The following is a 21,378-nucleotide window of genomic DNA, read 5'->3' on the forward strand; positions in this document are numbered from 1 at the left end:
CAGATTTTAGTTTTAATTCCATACAAGTTGGCCGTGATATTGTTTTTGTTGCTGATTTCATATAAGCACAGCACAGCTTGGTATAAAAGCACAGTTTATTTTAATATTGTGGTGTAAAATAACTAATGTCTTCATTAACTGACAGTTGTCAAACAAGTGTGTGTTCTCAGTTTGTGTGTTTATATTCTGGTGTCTGTGCCATGGGTCGCAGTACTCTGTGTGTGTGTGTGTGTGTTTATGTTGTAGTGTGTGTGACCGTAGCAGCGGTGACGTTTCATGACAGCCCGCCGCCCCAACAGTGCATTCTGGGTCCAACCCAAGATGGCTGCGCCCTTGCAGAAGTGCTGAAGAAGTGCCTCTCCGGAGCGGTCCTCGGGATTTTGTGAGATTTCCGCGAAAACTGTAGCACCAAACAACATACCAGGGTCGCTGGTTTGTAGGAGAGGACCATACGGCCCCAGTCATCGGTAATAGTGGTCGGTGCTTCGTGTGGCTGTGGCAGACTGTCCGTGTGAAGATGGGCCTCGTCTCCAGCCCCTTCCCATAGCGAAGAGCCGTGGGGAGAGGAGCCGCAGATTCCCATGCAAACACGCACCCATACAACTCGGATTTGACGGCTTTGACATACTATACAGACTGTGGACGTTGCCCTACAATTTTCTGACCAGGATTGTTTGTGCAACAGTATCTGTCATCGTCCGGAGACGGAGAGGTTCCTCAGCCCGGGTTGATAATCCCACCGCACCAAGGTCTGCATGCATCTGCACGCCTCGCTCCCATGATCTAGCGCCATTTCTGCACATCTGCTGAGTCTTACTCAGCTTGGTGCTGGTTTAAACCTTTAAATAGCTCTCTTCTCTTGCACTTTGACAACTGGCAGCAGTAGTCACTCTGAGCCTCAGTCAGAGCTGTCACATTAGCCGCGCGAGTTTTGTTAGCACTTGGCTAGCTAGCCGGTTTATTTGCTAACTGTCCTGCCAGCTGCTTGCTAGCACAGAGCTCTAGCTGCAAAGTGGAGCTAAACTAATTTAAGCTGTGATATCTGCATTTATAACCAAAAACACACCTGGCTCCCCACCTGCAGCTCGATAGTCTGAGCCAGGACATCACCTCAAAGTGAAAAGTATGATAGCACAACCTGAATACTACACCATATGAAAGTGACACAGCTGCTCTGTTTACAGTAAAAGATCAGTGATGAGAGAGCGAGTCTAAGCGTGTTTGCTTTCAGTTTTGTTTTGCGTTAAAGCAGGAGTTTCACAACAGTGCGTCACTGAACTAACTGAAAAACTTTTTGAGCTTGCAGGCCCTATGTGGACTTTATCGGTGATCTTGTAATTTCCTCATTTTTACATTTTTTTTTGTTCATCATCATGGTTTAAAATGAGAATATCAGTGCCAAAATCAGTTATTTCTAAATGCTATTTCCCAGTATCCATGGATGATCCGGCCAGTCTGTTTACAGCAAAGTCCAACAACACACAGTCCCTTTTCTTGAAGAAAACAATACTTTGATTAATTTTGATGTAAAGGAACTGGAACTACACTGAGCACACAAACTACAATTCACTAACGTTACACATAGACCTGTCACGATAACAAATTTTGCTAGACGATAATTTTCCAAAATATTATTGCTGATAAACGATATTATTGTCAGTATTATTTTGATTTTTTCTTTTTTTTTCATTGATATAATTATGATAAATGGGATAATAAAGTGAGTACACCATATCAAAAGCAAGAAACTGTAATTTCTCAAGAGTATTTAACTGTAGTTAAAAGGTCAGGATCTTTTAAATAAAATAAATTAAACAAAAAATATGATAAATTTAACAAACAAGAAAGAGAAAAAAAAAACAAAGAAAATGAAATGGACTCTCTTTTAGAAAAAAATACATGTCGATGAAAATAATTAATACTAATTAAAAACAATAAAACATAGACCCTGTCTCTAAAGAAAAAACAAACTCCAAAAAAAAAAAAAAAACAACAATAAAAACTATAGCCTAAATAAAAGGGAGTTTATACAGTTCCTGAACTGTTTGTAACATGTACTTTTTCCCAGTCAATCCGTACTGTCTGTCAAACATTTTTAACATTTCTGACTTTCAACCGTATTGAAGGGCTGCATTTCTTTGGCAATGTTGCTGTCTTTGAGCGCCCACCATTTGGTGCTTTTATTTCTATTTACTTTGCAGACCAAAAGCCTCAGTAAGAGCGGATTGTCAAAAAACAAGGCTCCGCTGCACCTCCCCTTCTTCTTCTTCGTCGCCACTATTTTCAAACAAATGCGACATATCAGCTCGTTGGTGTTCATGAGCTCACACTTTGTTCATTCTGATAAAAAACAAAATCTTCCCACACTGGGACTGTGGCAGGCGGCTTAAGAACCGTATCTTTGGTGCCATCACTCATATTAGCATGCGTTTCCTCCTTACCCCTCAGGACGCTCACTTCAGCTCTCTCCGTTTGTACGCGGGAGCAGCCCTGTCTTCACCCCTAAGATCGCAATTTTGACAGATGCTCACTCTGCTATAAATCCGCTAAATCTGCTATAGAACCTATGCACCCCGATGTTAGGAAAGATAGACGTAGTGAACCATCTTCTCATTCAGCCTCTTTGGTCGAAAGAGAGGAGGAAAACAAACATGCATGCATGTGTCAGTTTATCGAGGCTGGCAAACTTACCGAGGACGTTTTGATTTATCATTCCGTTAATTGATTTATTGATTATGGTGACAGGCCTAGTTACACATTACTGACATGTCTCAGAACACTCCACTATAAGTCACTCTAAACATAGCTGTTACAGTTCAAACAATAGTACTACGTCACTATAAATACATACATTATCTTGCTGCTTTGCATCCTTGTTAAAGTTGTCTTTAACAAAGAAAAGTAGTGTGACAGAGAAGATCTACTCTCTCTTCATTAACTATAAAACAAATTCCCGTCTTAAATGATAATGCTTCTGGGAATTGGAGTCTTTTTACTAGAATATGTCTAGCTTTTCCAGATCGTCCTCACAGACCCTTGAAGCTGCCAAAATGCTTAAACTGGGCAAACAGGTTTCAAACCACAAAGTTCACTATGATCCATGCCTGAAAGTGTAACTTACGCAGAACCGCAGTCTTCCTGCTTTGTAATTTGCCAACAGTCACAGAGTAAATGTACATCTGGCTTTACATTAATAGATAATTAGGAAGTAGACTAAGAGTTCCTTGCTGTAAATGTCACCACTTCACGAAAAGTCCACAGATCTCATTCACATGTTGGATGAGATCAGAGCTGTTTGAAAAGTTACCATGTTCCTCTCAGTGTTTAAACTTCTGTCTTTTCAGCAATGAGACTGTTTCTTTTTAAAAATTCATGTACTCATGTGAGAAGATGCTTTCGCTAGAAATGATATTACGAGTGAAAATTATTGAGCTACAATTACTAAAACAGGTGCTGCCATTAGATGCTTTTCAAACTTGATAGTATAAAAATAGTTTTAGATTCATTTTTGATTGAGTCAAAACAATTTTCAGTATTGAACAGTTTTATCCCACATTACATATTTACCACCATCCCATGACAGAGATTAAAGGTGAAACAATCCGAAGTGATCTGGACAGGTTGAAATGCTTCAGCTTGAAGTTCCACTCATCTCTGCTGAACAACATTACTGAGAGTGAAAATGAGATTCAACCATAAGAACAAAGGACATTTCATGATGTTACTTACTCAGATTTTCAGGCATATGTATATGACTGAAGTCAGTAAATGACTAATGAAATGTAGCAGAGCAGGTTTAGGGCTGCTTTTAAACCTGTAGTTGTGAGCAGGCCAGCTACAGCCTGCACACCTCCAGAGCTGAAGAACCAAGCTCTCTCAGTAAGAACAGCGCGTGTCTGCGTGTTTTAATCTTTCTTTTTCTTGCTAAAGTCATGCGGTTTTAGATATTCTTACTGGGTAGTTAAGAGTTTAATTAATTTAATTTAAACTTGTGATGTTTATCATGATGTGAAACTGTATTTTACTCACAGCTGTAGTATATTTTTCACCTGGTGTCACTAAGCAAAGTACACACATGCACATAACAGGTTTATGCTGTCATTCGTCAAGAGGGAGGCTATAACAATGTTTTTAAAATTGAAATCTAGACTTCCATGCTCTGGATCAAGTATTCAATAAGCTCCTTATCAAATCTGTGTTACTAACAAAAGTCCTCTCCTGCAGGGCCTTGATGAAAATGGACTCGGACTTGCTTCACTCACCAGCCGTTGGTCTGGCGGAGGAAGAGGAGGCTGACATGAATGACTGGAAACTTCCCCTGGCCTTCATGAAGAAAAGGCACTCAGAGAAGATTGAGGGCTCCAAGGCCTTGGCACAGAGCTGGAGGATGAAGGACAGGGTAATTTTATTTTTTTTCACGCTCATCTGTGTGTGGAGTCATACGGTGGGTTAGGGATGCTCCCTGTGCTGAGCTGTGCTGTCAGCTTGTTGGGCTCTGTCAGTCCAGTGTGTGCAGAGCCGCAGAGAGAATGATCTCATCCTGTCACGTTCACAAGCTGCAGACTCTGGGCCAAATATCACAGAGGTAGCAAAGTTTGTTGCACACGGTGGAACAGTAGTTTTCAGTGGATAATTACTCAAGATCAATAGTATTAAAAAAAAAAACTGGACATCATTTCCCAAGAGATATTTGATTCTGAAACTAAACAATATGTCTTGCGAGTCTTCCGCCAAAGAGAATAAAAAGTAGGTGGACTGTGCATTGTAGACAGTAGTCATCTTAGCTCAGCTAGCATATATCTCCTATGTTCACTCTGCAAAGAGCATATTGCAGGTTGAAGACAGCAGTGAAAAAAAATATTGGAAAATAACTTAACAATTATATTTTGCGAGAAATTCAGAAACTAATAAACCACTTATAGGTTTGCATTTGAACTTTGCGTTTGAACCCGCAGATTCTGCCTGTGTTTAACATTCATAAACGTGAATCTAACTGTCACTCCTGTCAATGAAGAGGAAAAAAAAATTGTAATCCTATAAATATGATGGTCCTCAGGGTTATGATTATGAGCCTGTTAGGAAAGATGGAGAGTGGTAACATGTCAGGATAAGATGGAATAACAGTGGTAGGAGAGCAGAGGAGAACAGATCAGGTGTCCTGGTGAGTGACTGGTGTTAGCTAGCTATTTGAATTCTGTGTGTTCATGTCAACATATTTAAAGTTTGAAATCGGATACAATGCTATAATGCTTGGTCACTGCTGGCTTGGACATGAACACAGCATTGTAAAGTTACATATTGAAGACTAAATATGTTAAGTTGAATACTTTTTATTAGGGCTGGGCAATGATTAAAACTTTTAATTGTAATTAATCGCATGATTTCCCTGATTAATCATAATTAATTGCATTGTAAATTCAAAATCTAATAATGAATTCAAAAGCAGTGTATAGTGCACTTTTATTGGAATGTTCTGCCATATGAACGAAAGTGCCATAACATCTGTCATGCAAACACTAAATCAGTACTTTTTATACAGTAATAATTAAATCACATATTTAGTGCAAATCAAATTTACAAAATGTAAATACAAAATAAAAGCTTATTGCCACTGTCAGGGCATTAAAGTGATACTCCGGGATGGAACAAGTTGGGTCCTATCACAAGGTTTAGGGCAGAAATTACCCCTACAGCAGTGTTTTTGTGCAGCAGAAGCCCAGGGCACTCACACCAAACACCCCAACACCCCCTCTTCTCCATGCTTGTTTTGGTCAGCAACAGACATTTACAAAATAGAAGCATGTGAGCAACATGCACTAATGTGCGATAAAATATTCAACGGCATTAATAAATTGACTGGTTAACGTGAAAGTAACGTGTTAACTTGCCCAGCACTACTTTTTATATTTTATTATTAAACAATATGATATTTTTTGCCACATTAACACAAAAAAGCACAGAAAATTGGTACCATTAAGTACTGGTACCGGGCATTGGTACCGTATCGTTTCAAATGTGAAAGGTACCCATCGCTACCTGCAGTTATTAACTTGACTGCACCCGCTGTCAGTCTCACCTGGCTCCAGTATCCAATCCTGGACTCCACGTGATCTTCCTGTCACCACAGACAGGCATGCATTTTGTGACCGATGCTGAAATACAGTCCCGTGTCTTCACTTACACAAAATGAACCCGAGCATGAACGCTAACTCTGTTTTTCTTCCTGTTGGGGAAAGAGTGGACTGCATGTCCTTTTAAGTTGGTGTTTCTGCATCCAGGGCAAAATCGAACCATATAAATGAACGGTGAATTATTAAATATAATATGCTGGAAGAAGCATGACAAACAAGACCCCAAACGCCCACTCTCACTTGCTGCCACCTTTCATGTGCGCTAGATTAAAGCAGAGTAAGGGGACGTGAGTCTCCTTTGCTACTTCATATGACGTGATGTTGGAAAAAAGAGCAGTTGGAACAGCTGTCACCATTTCCTCTAAATTTGTGCCCTTTCTTTTTGTCTCTAAAACCAATGACTGACTTATTCTAAAGTCACTATCAGACAATATCAAACCTTAATTTACCTTAAAATGTAACCCGCAATCTGATCTTTAAGGAGTCCAAACTGAGCCACCTGGCATCTGTCTGTAGCTCCATATTAACCAGACAAGACATGAGAGCAGCTGGCTGCATGGTGGCCAGCTAGATCAATGGGAAGGGAGATCAATCTTCACCTCTGTGCTGGCAAGAAAACTGAAAAAGCTCATTCTTCATGTAACTGCACCAACATGAAAAGCTGAAGCTCCAAAGCAGAGCAGTGACTGGGCTGCTGAAAAGTTTACGCTGAGCTGCAAATGCTGCCTTTAGGAAAGAGCTGGTGCTTTAAGTGGTTGGTTTGTGGAGATCTGAATCTTTTAGAGGATGTCACTCTTTAATCATTAAGGACACAGAAACAAATCATCGTCCACTCGTCTTTATTACAGCCCTGGTTTGTTTTATTCTGCTGGAGGCTGCTCTTCCTCCTCTTTGACAAGAGAGCCCCAAACCTTCCCTCGTGAGTGGCTGCAGTCTGTTTCACCTCTCATAAAGCCGTCATATCATCCACTGCAGTGCTGCAGAATGATTTTTTCATTGCCTCGCGCTAACAGAGCACTACTTTTATCTGGATAAGGAATGCTATGTGGTCATACATAACCTTACAAATGCTGCACCTGTTGTAGAAAAGCGCCCAGATGAAAATGTAGCACCTCTGTGCTGGCAGGACATCAGTGGAATTACTCTGCAGCGCCCACTGAAGTGTCGAGCTTCAGGGAGGTGTTGAATAAGACGGCATCATTAAATGTGACTCTGCTATTGATTTAAAAGAGGTAATAGAGGCTGGCTGAAATGGGCATTCCCATCAGAAACTCATGTTAAATCAGCTGTGTAACGTTTATCACTGCTCACACTGTTTCCAGGCTAGAAACTCTCATTTGTACTTCTCCCTGAAGAATGTGTCCTTTTACATTTCTGCGCCCAGAGAGCTGTGACTAAAGAGAGCTTTCTGTTTTTCATGCAGGAAGAATTTGGCTTTGAACTGTGGCCCGGGGTTACATCCAACTTTAAAGAGGAGAGTGATTCAAAGAGATAGATTTAAAGCTGTTCTTTAAAAGTTACTCTGTCATGAATAATGTGATAAATATCGGAAGAGGGATGTAAAGAAGATGGACTTAAGTTTGGGTGACTGTGGTTTTTATGCTTTAAAGAATCTCAGAGAACTGTGGTGACTTCTTTAATAAGTGTGTTTTTATAAAGAGATTTTGTTCTTGGCTGCTGCAGGGCATGGCCATTTCTCTACAAACACATCCATCACGTTGAGTGTTACAGGAACCTCAGATGCAGATTTATAGGTTTGGTTGATCTGAAAAGCTGACTTTAAGTCTAAAAGAACAGCCTTCGATCTCTCTTTGACAGGGTAACGTCCACACGCCTGTGCTGGCTGTAGATGGACACAGCACACATAAAATGTTCAGCCCCAATTTTTCAACTCACAGTCCTGCTAAACTGCACCATGCTATATGATGCTATCTGTCAGCTGGGCTTGTTTACATCAGGGCAGTAGAGCATCATGGCAGCAGCTATTAAGCAGAGCTACAGCCTGAGCGAGTGTTGGGCAGCTTAGACACAACATACGACCAGCATTTCAGGCCCACAGTAATAAAAACAGTTTGTTTATCTGACTGTTAATCTGGGTGAGGACTACTGAGTGCAATGACGTGTGTCTGTAGAGACGCAAACTTTTCAGTCAGTATTTAGGACATGTTATGGTTGTCAGTCGGTGGTGATGACTCTAAGACTGCAAGGGAAGCTCAGCTTCCCCTAAAATGTCCCCAAAAAAGTGGTGATATGTTCTGCTGTGTGTACATGTCATTGACAAAATATGCGCCAGAATTCCTTCATCTTTTGTTCAGAATCAGCTCCTATCACAGGTAACTGGCTCCCCCTCCTTCTCATTCATCCCCCAGCGTCTCAGCACTTTAACACAGTAGACTTCAGCGGGGAAGCGTAGAGTGGGTTGTTCCACTGTGGAAACTGGATGGTCATTGGATAAATGCTGGGCTTTGTCCCACCCATCGGACGCTCAGCGTCTCTGGGGGTCTATGAGGCAGTGGGCTGGCCTGGATGCTGGGCTTCTGCATGATGATTGGATGATCTGTCTGAGGCTTAATCCCTTTTTGATTGACAGTGAAATGAGCCAGTCAGCGATCTTGAAGTATAACCCTCCACCAGAGCATCTTCTGAGTCCTACATTAAGTTGTTCTGGACTGATCTGGAGGCTTTATCGATCCAGAGCAAGTTTACCTTTCTCAAAAACGTTGACGCTGTTAACTTGCCCAACTTCTGGTCTACTTTGGTCTGGACAATCACTGCGTCTCTCCATCTCTCATCTTCTGTCTGTAGCTTCTGTCACTGCGTCGCAGCGTCTCACTGCAGCCACTGTGAGGTCTCTGGCTTTACAAAAAGCTGGCTCTCTCGCTGTCGTGTAGCGGTCGTGTAGCGGTCGTGTAGAGACTCTGGACAACTATGAACATGTGTCAATGCTCAAACCCAAATTATAAGACGACCCCACGACTTTTCACATTATTTTCAAAGAAAAAAACTTATCTTGTATTCAGGTCAGTATGATATTTCTTTCAAATGTGGCATCATTTAAAAGAAAATAAACAGGCTCTCCAGGGGTAGAAAATTTATTGCAAAGGAGCACCGTTACAACACAGAAATACTCTACTGAACACAAACTTCCTCACTTTTGTGATAACTTTATGTTTGTGTGTGTGAATGAAGTCTCTAAAGCATCATCACTGCTCAAAAAACAACTTATTTCTCTGTTCTCTGATTTGTTTTCACTTACAGTATTTGCAGGACCTCATCTGCCCTCTCTGTGGTGTCAGGACACCTTGAGTTGCCTGTCAGGCAGTTTTTTCTATGATATTTGGAACTTTTTAAAGTAATTTTGGGCTTTTTGTGCCATTATTTGGAGAGTGGGAGGTAACATAAGGGAAAGGTAACTATTGCTGGTTTTGAACTAGGGTCACTTGCTCTAGGGGCTGTCTACATCATAGGCTGCTCGGCTTTACTGACACTCTGAAACGTGGCACTTTTTAATTTTTGTTTCATGCCAACAACAGAAAGTGTCCAGGTGTTGAGACTTTTATCAACCCCTCAGTGTAGAGCTGTTTGCATTTACCTAGAATTCGCCCTGTTACAATCTCTGGTGTATTTTTAAAACATTATTTTATATATACATACTTTTTAAAAATTTCTGCAATCTTATTCCAGGTATTTTGTTTGCCCTTGATTCTGCATTATTGTGCGGGGGTTTGATTCCCTGGCTGGGCAGGACTCTTTCAAATCAACTCAAACTTTATTTTCAGAGCACAATTAAAACAGCCGAGGTTGACCAAAGTGCTGTACAGATTAAAAGCAGCAAAAATAACAGAATATAACACTGAGATACATAAAAACATAAAACCAAAGCAAATATAAAATGAAATAAAATAGGATAAAATAAATAAAAATTATGCCAGATGACCAATCAAGCTTTGATTAAAAGCCAGGGAGAAGAGGTGGGTTTTCAGGAAAGATTAAAACCTCAATTGACCGTGCAGAGTGGATATGTAATGGCAGTTTTACCACAGCCGGCGGGCAGTACGAGGCACATTTTGTGGCGTTTCCACTGACTTATCCCGGGACAGATCCCCAAATAACCGAGATGAGCCGTACCACTTTTTGGGATCCTTCCGTATGGGTGCCAGACTGAACCGATCTGCTCTTGGAAGGTGGAACTACAACACTGCAGACTGTTGATTGGTCAAAAGAATCGTCACTTACCGTGTGACAGCGGCTGCATTTCTCCTGGCAGCACACAGTCTTCTCTGAAACAAAGCTTGATTACACTTTGTATTAAAGAGCTACATGCTAATCACAGAGAGGATGAAATGCTGCATGTCTTCCATCGTTGCGCTTTGATAACTGTATCGTGTTCTTCTTCTTGGATTTATTAACGGGGTACACTTTGTCGCTCTGTTACGGCATCACGCTATTGTTTAACAGCTGCGGCTTTCGGCATCCGGCTTACACGCCGCCTACCACAAGAGGGCACAGTTTGCTGTGGAAACGCGGACACGATCAGGCTTTACAGTACTAAACCGAGCCAAAACTGTACTGAACCAACCCAGACTGCTTGGTGGAAATGCGGCTTTAGAGCGCGGTCACACTGGCCATCCAAAACGTACTGTGCCTAAGCATGATTGCCCCCCTGCAGAGCAGATCCCCAGCTGGAGAGTACGGCCGGCGGTCACACTGCTCCAATATGAACCAGACTTTAGCGGGTATCAGACACGCGCACGGCCCGCCTACGTCATCGTGAAGCATCTGTTTACATGAAGCACGATCTTATCAGAGTCAGCACAATGAGACACAGAGAGCACTGCTACAACTTTAGAGACTTTTGGACTTATATTAAGTCGTTTTCACCCGACACAGCCCTCTAACACCCCCCCTTTGTTTAAAATGATCGTTGAGAGATGCGCTCGCGGTGATTATACTAATAGATCGCACGAGCTGTCCGCGTGCTTGTGCTCGTGCATGAAGTAAACCGTGCCGAAGCCCACCTCTTCGAAGCGTGCCGAAGCACGGAAGGGAATCGTGCTTGAGCACGGCACAGTTGCGGTCACACTGGTCATTCCAAACGTGCTTTACGGCTGAAGCGTGCTTAGGCACGGCATGATTGGCCAGTGTGACCGTGTCCTTAGTTTTGAGTCTGGTTTTGGGGGTGACTGGAAGCAGCTGACCAGTTGATCTCAGTGTCAGGCAGGGACATGAGGATGAAGAAGTTCAGTCAGGTATTCAGGGGCAAGGCCATTAAGAGCTTTACAAACAAACAATGAAATTTAAAAATGTATTTATAACAGCAATTGGGAGCTAGTGCAGCCAAGCTTAAACAGGTGAAATATAGTCCTGCTTGCATTTTCCATCAAGGAGTTAGCATTTCCTGCTTCCTCCTTCAGTCCAAAAACACGCTTATCAGGTTGATTGGTAGCTCTAAATTACCCACATGTGCTGTAGTAGACTCCACCCCCCTGCGTCTCTCAAAGGAGAAAGCCGTGAAGATAATGAATGGATGGATGTTTACCCTGGTTGATATAATCTGGAGATTTAGAGCCAAAAGAGTTGTGTGTTCTCAGTACAAAGTCTGGGAAGCTTTTTCCTGCCAGATGCTGCAGAGATTGAACTTAGTGCTGTGTGCAAAAATGTCAAATAAACAAAGCAAACTGTAAAAATCAGGTAAAAAGTGACTTTTGACACAGGTCAGGGCAGCGCTGTGAAAGTCGAGCCCAGAGTGTTTATCTGCCGTGGTGAACCTTTTCTTTCCTGTGTGACCGCAATGAGTGGGGCTCTTACAGGAGCTGGCCTTCAGCTGCTGAATTCATTTTTCCTGGAGATCAGGGGAGTTGGTATGCTAACAGTAAGGCATGGAGAGGGGAGTGTGTGGTGTGAGGCTCAAGAGTGGGCTGTAAATGATGTTCTGCACTGTGGGAAATCAGAGGTCCTGCTCTCAGAAACACACACACACTCCTTTGACCGCAGAAGGAGAGAGAGAGTTTATACAATTACAAGCCCCATTGGTCAAATCAGTGTTTTTATTCCCCCTGTTGGGCCAGTGACTGATACCCAGCTTTGCAGGGGTGTGACTGAGTGTCTAAGTGTGTGTGTGACTGAGTGTCTCAGTGTGTGTGACTGAGTGTCTCAGTGTGTGTGCTTGCTGCACTTGCTCTGAGGACTCATGATAACAGTTTCCAGATCCTCATTCTTTGTAAAAGCCTATCAGTGTGGAGTCCAAGGACAGAGCTAACAGGAGGCTCCTTAGAGGCATAAATTTCCTCCTCCTTGATCAGAAATCCATCATGACAGAAATGCAGTATTATTTCTGACAGTAAAGTAACAAGCAATAAAAGAAACTCAGATCATTTTTTCCTTTTATTGAGCTGTCAGACCAGCAGTGTGAAATGAAAGCAGTCAGCTTGACGAGGAGTGACTGAGTGGGAGGAGGTTTGCAATGATTCGGAATGAATTTCATTAATCTTAATTAAGAAAATGGAAAAATAATGTGGGTGGTTCAGGCAGCAGATGTTGTACTTTGTTGTTTAGTGACTTTTTTTCTTGCATTGACGGTAAACTTTGAACATGTGTCTGCAAACATGGACCCTGACCTGATGAGATAACTCAGGCTTGTGTAAGTTTCCACCATCACTGCACCAAAGATTTTCCTTTTTTGAAGATGTTAAGGCTAAAAAACATTATCCTTATACAGTCAATCCTTATAGAAACTTTGGTGTTTCAGTTTGAGGACACAACATATTGAGTCGCTGATCTCAAACACCTGGCCCTTCACAAACAGACCCTGCTTGCTCTCTGATTAATCATTTCTTTAGGTCAACACTACTCCTGGATCTGAGAGCAGATGTTTCACAGAGCAGAGCAGCAGCCTGAGAACTTTGCAAGTCTTTGCAGGCAACATGATACTATATTGGTGTGCTTGTTTACATTTTGAGCACATTAAGAGCTGATGTAAGCGTCTTGTTTCAAGAAACAGTAGACTCTGTTATCGCACTCTGAGACACAGATACACTTAAAGCCCCAGAGGCAAACAGAGGCATTGACAGATTAAATGCACATAATACATTTTTTTTTTTTTTTTACGTTAGAAGAGTTTGTAGCTCCACTAAAGGTGTGTTATGCATGTAGAAAAACATAGATATAGACAAAAAAATTACAGTGCTGCCTCATTGAACTCACAGTTCACCAGTTAAAGTTAGCCTGCTAGAGAATCCCTCCTGCAGACTGCTGGACGGATCACATTCATTGCCATTGTAGAGCCAACATAGCGTGCCTGTTATAGTGATGTCACCAGCAAATTTCAAGGTGAACTAGGTTAAAGTTTTGAAGACTTAAGAAATAAAGTGAGGTCTCTTAATTTCATCAGTATGTATAGCTGGTGCTGCGCTGCAGAGTAAGTGCTGCTGCTAAAGCACTGTGGGTCTGTGCAGCGTTTTCAATCAGAAACATCAGTAACATCAAGTCATCAAGCTTCTCTTATCCAGTGTACCATCCAAATTACAAGAGGGCCCCATATTATGCTAATTCTGAGCTAACAGAGCTTTTTTTATTAGAGCCGGGGGCAAAAAAAGCGCCGATATCCAATGTATCGACCGATACCTGATATATCGTCTGATATATATAATAAATTCATTGATATACACAGGATATATATTGTTTATAATCACAAATCATTATAATACCCATATGATTCAAAACAGAGACAGAACACTATTAAAATAAAACAAGGAACTTTAATTATAAAACTGTCAACATAAGAACTGTAGTGTAAACCAATGATAAATAAGAACAAGCTGTAAACACAATAATAGATAAAGAAGTCAAACTTAAACACAGTAAGTAGAAAAAAAAGTCAAACTGTAAACACACAATGAGCAACTTACACGTCGTAAAAACGCTGTATTATTTTTAGATTATATTTAGATTATTTTTACATTAGATGATGGTAGACGTGTGAATTAACAGTACCATTTATCTCTGTTTATCTCTCAAAAAAGCAACTAATACGATGTTAAAACGTCCTTCTATGGTCTTACATTAGATAATGATGGACAAAGGGGGCGGGCCCTCTGGCAGTGTGCAGCCCAACACACAGGAACAGGAGCGACAGAATCTCCGTGGAGCAAAATTTTTTATAATCGGCTACGTTTTGCAGATGTTGATTAATCGGTGACAGGCATAATCGACCCGATTAATCAGCCCGACCAATTAATCGGTCAGGCTCTAGCTTTTATTAGGGATTTTTTTATTAGGGATGTTTGATACCACTTTTTCTCATACTGATACCAGTACAAGTACTCCTTCTTGAGTACTCAACAATACAGAGTCACGATACCACTAGTACTGTTGATATATATAATTTTAATTAACAGTCACAGACCATTTTGATCAAAGACAGCACAGTCACATCGCCTTAAGTCCAAAATAAAATAAAAACAACTCTCTCTGAGTTTACTCTGTTTTTTTTGGGGGGATAAATTAACAGAAGTGTAAAATAAAAATACCAACTGTCAGAGAATAAGTAATTTTTAATATAAACTGAGGTTCAAAACAAAACAGTTTAACTGTTAACTCTCCCTGGTTCATTCATATTGTCCAAACAGGATCTGACCATAGACTATATAAAACACGGATGAAGCATCCGCAACGCCATACCTGAACGCAGCCACGTAACTATGACACCGACTGTGAGTTTTTCTTTGAGCAGCTACAGGCGCCCATCACATGCCTCTGATTGGAAAATCAAACAAACCTAATAAATTTTAAATCGCAGAGATATAAAAAAAAATCACTCACTGTACAGTGTGTGCTACTAGTGAAATCAGCATTTTAGACCCAAGCTGTTTTTTGAACCAGGCTGCAATTATGTTTTTTAATGCCGTAATAGTCAGTTTTTCCTGGCTGGGTGTGTACATGACTTCTGGTCTTTCTGCAGCCAGCCTCAAGCAGGTTCTCGATGAACAGCGACTTTTAGCACTTCCACAGAGCCTTCATTTTTACTGACCCGATGTTGCCCCTTGGATCTGATGCATATTTGCTGTGGTGTTGAACTGCAGCAAGTAGCGTCAACTAGCAGTGAGGAGGACTAACCTCGATGTACTATTTTTTTGCCTTGAGTATTGGCTGCTGGTATCGACAGCCTTCACAAGTACCAATACCTTAAAAAAAGGCTGGCGATACCAGTACTCGCCCATTCCTTGATGTTTTTTTGTCTATTGTCTACGCCATAATAATCAACAAACTTGTTTTTTTTTTTTCCACAAATTCATTTATTTGGTAGAAGAATATGATATCTGTGCTGTATTCTGAACAGAAAGCATTTTATTGACAAGGTTTTGTGTTCAGCTACCTCTGATTCTGACTCTTCTGATTTGGCCCTTTGGTGTTAAAATTTGATAGCTTTGATGAAAAATAAAGCAGTGCCTGTTTGATTTTAGAATCTTGAATAACTGGTTAGTAAAAAGGGAAGAAAACACTCAGGTAACGGTTTGAATTAAACACCATTTCTGTGAAGCAGCAAAACACAGAATCAAAGACTGTGGGTAGATAGAGGCAATATAAATTTCATATTCAGTCAGTTTATCCCCAGACCAATATAGAGAATGCACACTTTGTTATTCAACAAATATTAATTAGTACTGGAAGGAATGATCTTAATTCTTCTGTCATCTATGCATATTTTCTATACCATACTAAAGTATATTTATCAATAAGGAATTGCATCAAATCCTGACCCAGAGAATTAATTTCAAAGTAAGTCCTCAGGTTTTTGAGGAACCCTGCCAGGCGTTGATACACCATCTGCTAGCTGTGCTTATATTTAAACATGTGAGTTTATTCTAGAGGTCTGAAACATATGGAAAATTCAGTTATGTAATATTTCCTCTACAAAACACCAGGAGCCAGGTGTTTAATGACATGTTAGCAATAAAAGAAAAACACTTTCTTCCATATTTAAACCAGAATACTGCCTGAGGAGATTGTGTGGTGAGGGGATGTGGAGCTTGTGCAAACTGTGCATGATCACAGCTGCTGTGGGTCAGAGGAGCTCACTGATGCAGTCCTGTTAATAAAACTGCTCTTGGTTTTTTTCTTGTCTTTGAATGAATTTTAATAGAGGTTTAGCTAGAAAAAGTTTCTAAATGCTGGAGTCAGGATGTTTGTTTTTTCCATCAGCTGCTGACTGACTGTGGAGATGAGGCTTTTATGACTGCACCTAGACCAGGATCTGCAACCTTTACTTTCATAGGAGCCGTTTTGCCTCAGCTCACCTGGATTATGGTCATCCCAGAGCCACAAAATCAACTTTCTCTTTACAATAAAGACTATAAAGTGTAAAAAACTCTATACATAGTTAAAATGTTGTAAATAATTATCTAAACAAGAAGTTTTTTGAATTTATGAAATTATACATGTGATGGCTTTGTTTTTTATTTGTAATAAATTTGCAAAATTTGAATTATTTGCTAATATTGCAAAAAATTAAAAAAACTTAAATTGTTAAATATTTGCAAAAATTGTCAAAAATTTGTCAACATTTAAGATTAATTTAAAAAATAAATAAATAAATATAATATATTTGCAAAAATTGTCAAACATTTGTGAAAACTCAAAAATTTGCAAAACTTAAATAAAATTGAAATGTTATAAATTTGCAAAAATTTTAACAATTTTGAAATTTCAAAAAAATGCAAAAATTTCAAAAACTCCTGGGAAAATACTTCAATTTAAAAACATGGATAATATCGACTAACTTTATTAATTTTTTATGTTTGTTTGCTAATGTCTTGCCACTTATCAAGCATGTATATTGAGCTGGCATGCTGGCAGTTAAATGAATCCATCCACACAGAATTAAAATCTCTATAACCCTCTGTAAGAATAATAAACATTCTTAAATTTAATAAAGTTATGAGGAGCCATTGCAAAGGTGTGGAGGTGCAGACCCTCGACCTAGACCAACAGTGATCATCACATGAGACTCAGAACTTCTATTTTGTGTTGCTCTATTCATACCAGGGAAAGGTGTATGCATATATTTGTCTTTGTACACTCACACACACACACACACACACACACACAGTCTTGGTTGTGACTGCTGCGCTGTTTTGTTCAGCGTGTCTCAGGGGTTTGTAAAAAACTTTGAATGACAAACAGCCTCAGACCTGGATGGAAATGTCCCGACTCTTTCTGTCCCTGTTCCTCCCCACTCTCCCCTGTGGAGCTTGAAGGAACATGACGTCAGAGCAGTTTGATGTAAAGTTGGTTTGTACTTTTGAGTCCGTCCCACCGCAGTCCAACATGTTCCCCTGTCACAAACCCTGCCAATGTTCTTCTGTCTCCTTCAGAAACCGGTTTGTTCCGGCCCAACTTCCTGTCAAACGGATCTGATTTTTAGGACTTGGAGCGTGTGGGAGCTGTCCAGCTCTTTGAGCGTGAAGGTGGATCAGATCAAATTCTTCCTGCCAAAAATAAATGTGGGCATCAGCAGCGAGCAGGAGGACGCTGTGAGGGACCTTTTTGGGTTTTCAGCATATTGGATGAAATCTTAAAACTGTGAAAAACATTGATTTTGTCACTTTTGTTACTTCACTTTGTAGAGATAGCTTTAATGCGGTCCCCCTCAGTAATTAGAATCCTACAAGTTGTTTTATTTAGTGATGCGCCAGATATGAAAATCAAGGCTCATACAAACATCAGTCATGACTAAAAGTCTGTTTCCTGCAGGAGCTAAGAGATTTAATGTGTAAGACTAGAGAAAGTACTTCATAAACACAGTTCATTCACCATTTTAAACTCATGCTTGTTCTCTTACCACTTGAGATGTAACTAGACCATTTTATAAAGTGGATCACACTGATCTTTCTTAGAGGCGGTGAGAAGCTACAAACTGTGAACAACCCCCCCCCCCCCCCCCCCCCCACACACACACACACACACACAAAAAACCCACCTCACTTTTTTTCTCTTTCTGTTCAACCATGTATGAATAAACACTAAATATCACAAACAGAAAACAGATTAAGTAATTTAAAAAGTGAAACTTTTGTATGGATAAACAAATAAATGTGCACCTTTAGTTAAATAGTGCAATGAGTAAGTATATTAAAGCAAGGTGTGATTTTTTTTTATTTTATTTCATATATCTGGCTTCCTGTGCCTAAGAAGATGAGATAGTGGAGAGAACAGGAAACAGAGTGAGAGTAGCAGGGAAAGTGCCACGGTTTGAGTTTCAAACCCTGACCACATGCTCAAGGGTGTTTGACCCGGACTGCTAGGCTATACCAGTGCCCCGAGGCTGACTGCCTTTTGAAGGCCCTGTGAGGACACCTTTAATAAATATGGATATTGTAATATCATGCAGCGAATCGTTCATCACAGGGGATAGTAGCGTTTTTTATTCTGGTGGCAAAAAAAAGACCTTGAAGCACAAGAGAGATGAGGAATCAGCAACAGAATGCTCAGTGATGCTACTAAGCTTTTAACACACAGTTTGGTCACTGCTGCAGCTCAAATCATGTTTTATGTTAGATAAGGAGTAGGCAACCTTAAAGTGATACTCTGGGATGGAGCAAGTTGGGTCCTATCACAAGGTTTAGGGCAGAAATTACCCCTACAGCAGTGTTTTTGTGCAGCAGAAGCCCAGGGCGCACGCACCAAACACCCCCTCCCTGCTCCTCTGCCGGTTTCCTCTGCACTCAGACGGGGCCATATTTTACTTGACCAAAAACACAAATAAACGGACTTCCACCTAAAAAATCTGATACCGGTCTGCATTCACGCTTCATTTAGAGAATTTTCAGCGCGTTACTTTTACACAAAAACACCACTAAATAAGGCTCTAGTTCTCATCGTGTCTCTTCGTCCTGGCAGACTGCCTGCGTTTGTTTATATCTGTCACGCCGCGCGCGCGGACTGATGCACTAAGCGGCAAGTGCCTCGTAGCCAGCTGTGGCTCTGCAGTGGAGGTAGCGCCATTTTACGACAGGATGAGAACTAGAGCCTTATTTAGCGGTGTTTTTGTGTGAAAGTAACGCGCTGAAAATTCTCTACATAAAGCGTGAATGCAGATAGATATCAGACTTTTTTCGGTGGGAGTCCGTTTATTTGGTCAAGTAAAATATGACCCCGTCATAACACACATCGGGTGTTTGGTGCGTGCGCTCTGGGCTTCTGCTGCACAAAATCACTGCTGTAGGGGTAATTTCTGCCCTAAACCTTGTGATAGGACCCAACTTGTTCCATCCTGAAGTATCACTTTAAATCACAGGTGCTATAGCTAGCACGTGAGGCTGTTAATGTCGGCACGCAAATTAACAAATTAATAAACAGAATAATAGCAATATTATGTTATATTCTATATAAAACTTCACTAGAAATGAAATTAAAAGCAAATAAATCTTCTTATTTAAAAATTTACCAAAAACCGGTAAATACTTTATTTAAATCATGACGTCACAAGTGCAAGATTGTGTTTTGCAAGTGTGTCACCGCAATCTCTTGGGAGGTCAGTCTGGTAGCTTGCAATCCCATCCGTTTAGCAGTATTATCAAATAAACCAAGTTCCAGTCGTTCTTTCCAACACAGCTGGACAAGGAAGTGTGGATTTACTGCAAGAGATGGCACAGATTTAGCGATACGCACCCTTACTGTAAATGTGTGGTACATAGGACCTCAAGTGCGCAGCGTCTTTTTAGACCAAGCACGAAACGGTGTTGGCAAAGTATGTGAAACAGAGTAACACATTCAAAACTTACTGTACTGTCAAAAACCGGGCAGCAGGAGGAAGTTACACCATTTCTCACTGCATTGAAAACCTCTAAAAGAAACCTTCCTACCGACCGATGAGTTTATAAAAGAAGTAGGTATTGGCTTTTTGGGCATGAGTGTATTTTAAAGTGGCTGGAGTCATGGAAAAAGGTGCCTACCCCTGCGTTACATAGAAGTAAGCTACTTCATCTGGATTTAAAAAAGTTGATTCAGAGGTTTGGGAGAGTCATAGAAAATATAAGAGTGAGTTTCATTTCACAAGACGCTTCTGTTGGGTTGGTGTTGCAGAATTAAGTTGCACGTTGAACATTATAAGAAATGAATGACGACTTTTGAGTACAAGTGTCACTCCACCTTCACCTTGCTTTTTCTTTACTCGGCTCATGGTGTTGTTCCTTTTCCAGGTTTTCCATAAATATGGATTACCAATGTGAAAGCAAATGGTGCTTCTCTACTTCTGGTATTAGGTCTACTTCTGTGTTCTCTGATGCAAGTTTAATAAATAGTGAATCTGAAAACCTCTTGATCGATCAGTTGAAAAGAAAACTGAAAGAAGAAAAATCTGAAGGGTCATTGGGATTTTTTCATCCAGTCCATTTCTGTCTCACTCTATTGTTCGATGGCTTTCAGAACAGCCCTGGAGCCTGAAGTAAGAGAAAAACAACAGCATTATGAGGTAGGAATGAGGTAAATAATGTCTATTTTCATCTTTATTAGCTTAAAGCAGGACAAATTTTCGCTATGATTCACCGCCCAGTGTGTCCTTTGATACTACGTTATGATTTTTTAGTATGCGTCATCAGTCTGCTGGCTGCTGCTTTTGTCTATTGTGGTGCCCACGGAACAGTTGTAATTGTCACAGTGACAGCACGACGGTGAAACACTTTATAACAACAGAAAGTCTAAAACCCTGAAATGGCCTGAGGCTGACTGTGAAGTCCTGAGATTTTAAAAAATTGAACACATTGGGTGGTGTGTTATTGATGAGATCTTTCAGTCTGATTTTTAAAGATTGCTCAGAGCTCTTCCATCAGATGGACGTCACATCTAGTCTTTGGTGTCAGAGTTGCTGTCGTTTCCTGGATGATCTCGCTCCATCACCGCTGCCAACAGCTGGTGGTCATAGACCAACACGCGTGCACAAACACACAGAGTTCATTTACATTCCTCTGCCTGCTGCTTCTCACACATGCGCTGCCTGCCGGCTTTTTCGATTTAGGAATAATGAAATCAATACGTCATCAATATCCAAGCCCATTGCAATAATGTGGAAATGAAACAGGCGTTCTGTGGCTCTTTATCTTCGGCATCATTAGTGGTTCAATCAATGTACACAGTTCATTAGGCAGAGCATAGACTTTCAGCCATACAGGCATGAAAAGAAACACAGGATACGAAGAAAAATTGCTCCTTGGTGTTTTTTTTCTTGTTATTCAGTTACAGTGGCAGAGAC

The 21,378-nt window shown here is 40.7% G+C and overlaps 1 protein-coding gene across 3 annotated transcripts in view; it reads left to right on the plus strand.

The window, feature by feature from the left end:
- Nucleotides 1-253: 253 nt before the first annotated feature.
- Nucleotides 254-21,378, plus strand: part of rptor (regulatory associated protein of MTOR, complex 1) — a 347,202-nt gene continuing 326,077 nt past the window's right edge. For all 3 annotated transcript variants that reach the window (XM_074690536.1, XM_074690552.1, XM_074690545.1), the window contains exons 1-2: nucleotides 254-749; nucleotides 4,225-4,399. In XM_074690536.1, coding sequence (XP_074546637.1) covers nucleotides 4,232-4,399 — 168 coding nt within the window. In that variant the 5' untranslated portion in view covers nucleotides 254-749; nucleotides 4,225-4,231. The remainder of the gene's footprint in view (nucleotides 750-4,224; nucleotides 4,400-21,378) is intronic.

The sequence above is a fragment of the Halichoeres trimaculatus genome, unplaced genomic scaffold (assembly GCF_033239565.1).
Source record: "Halichoeres trimaculatus isolate MK-OKI-2021-1 unplaced genomic scaffold, fHalTri1.1 fHalTri1_scaffold_2, whole genome shotgun sequence".
Lineage (NCBI taxonomy): Eukaryota > Metazoa > Chordata > Actinopteri > Labriformes > Labridae > Halichoeres > Halichoeres trimaculatus.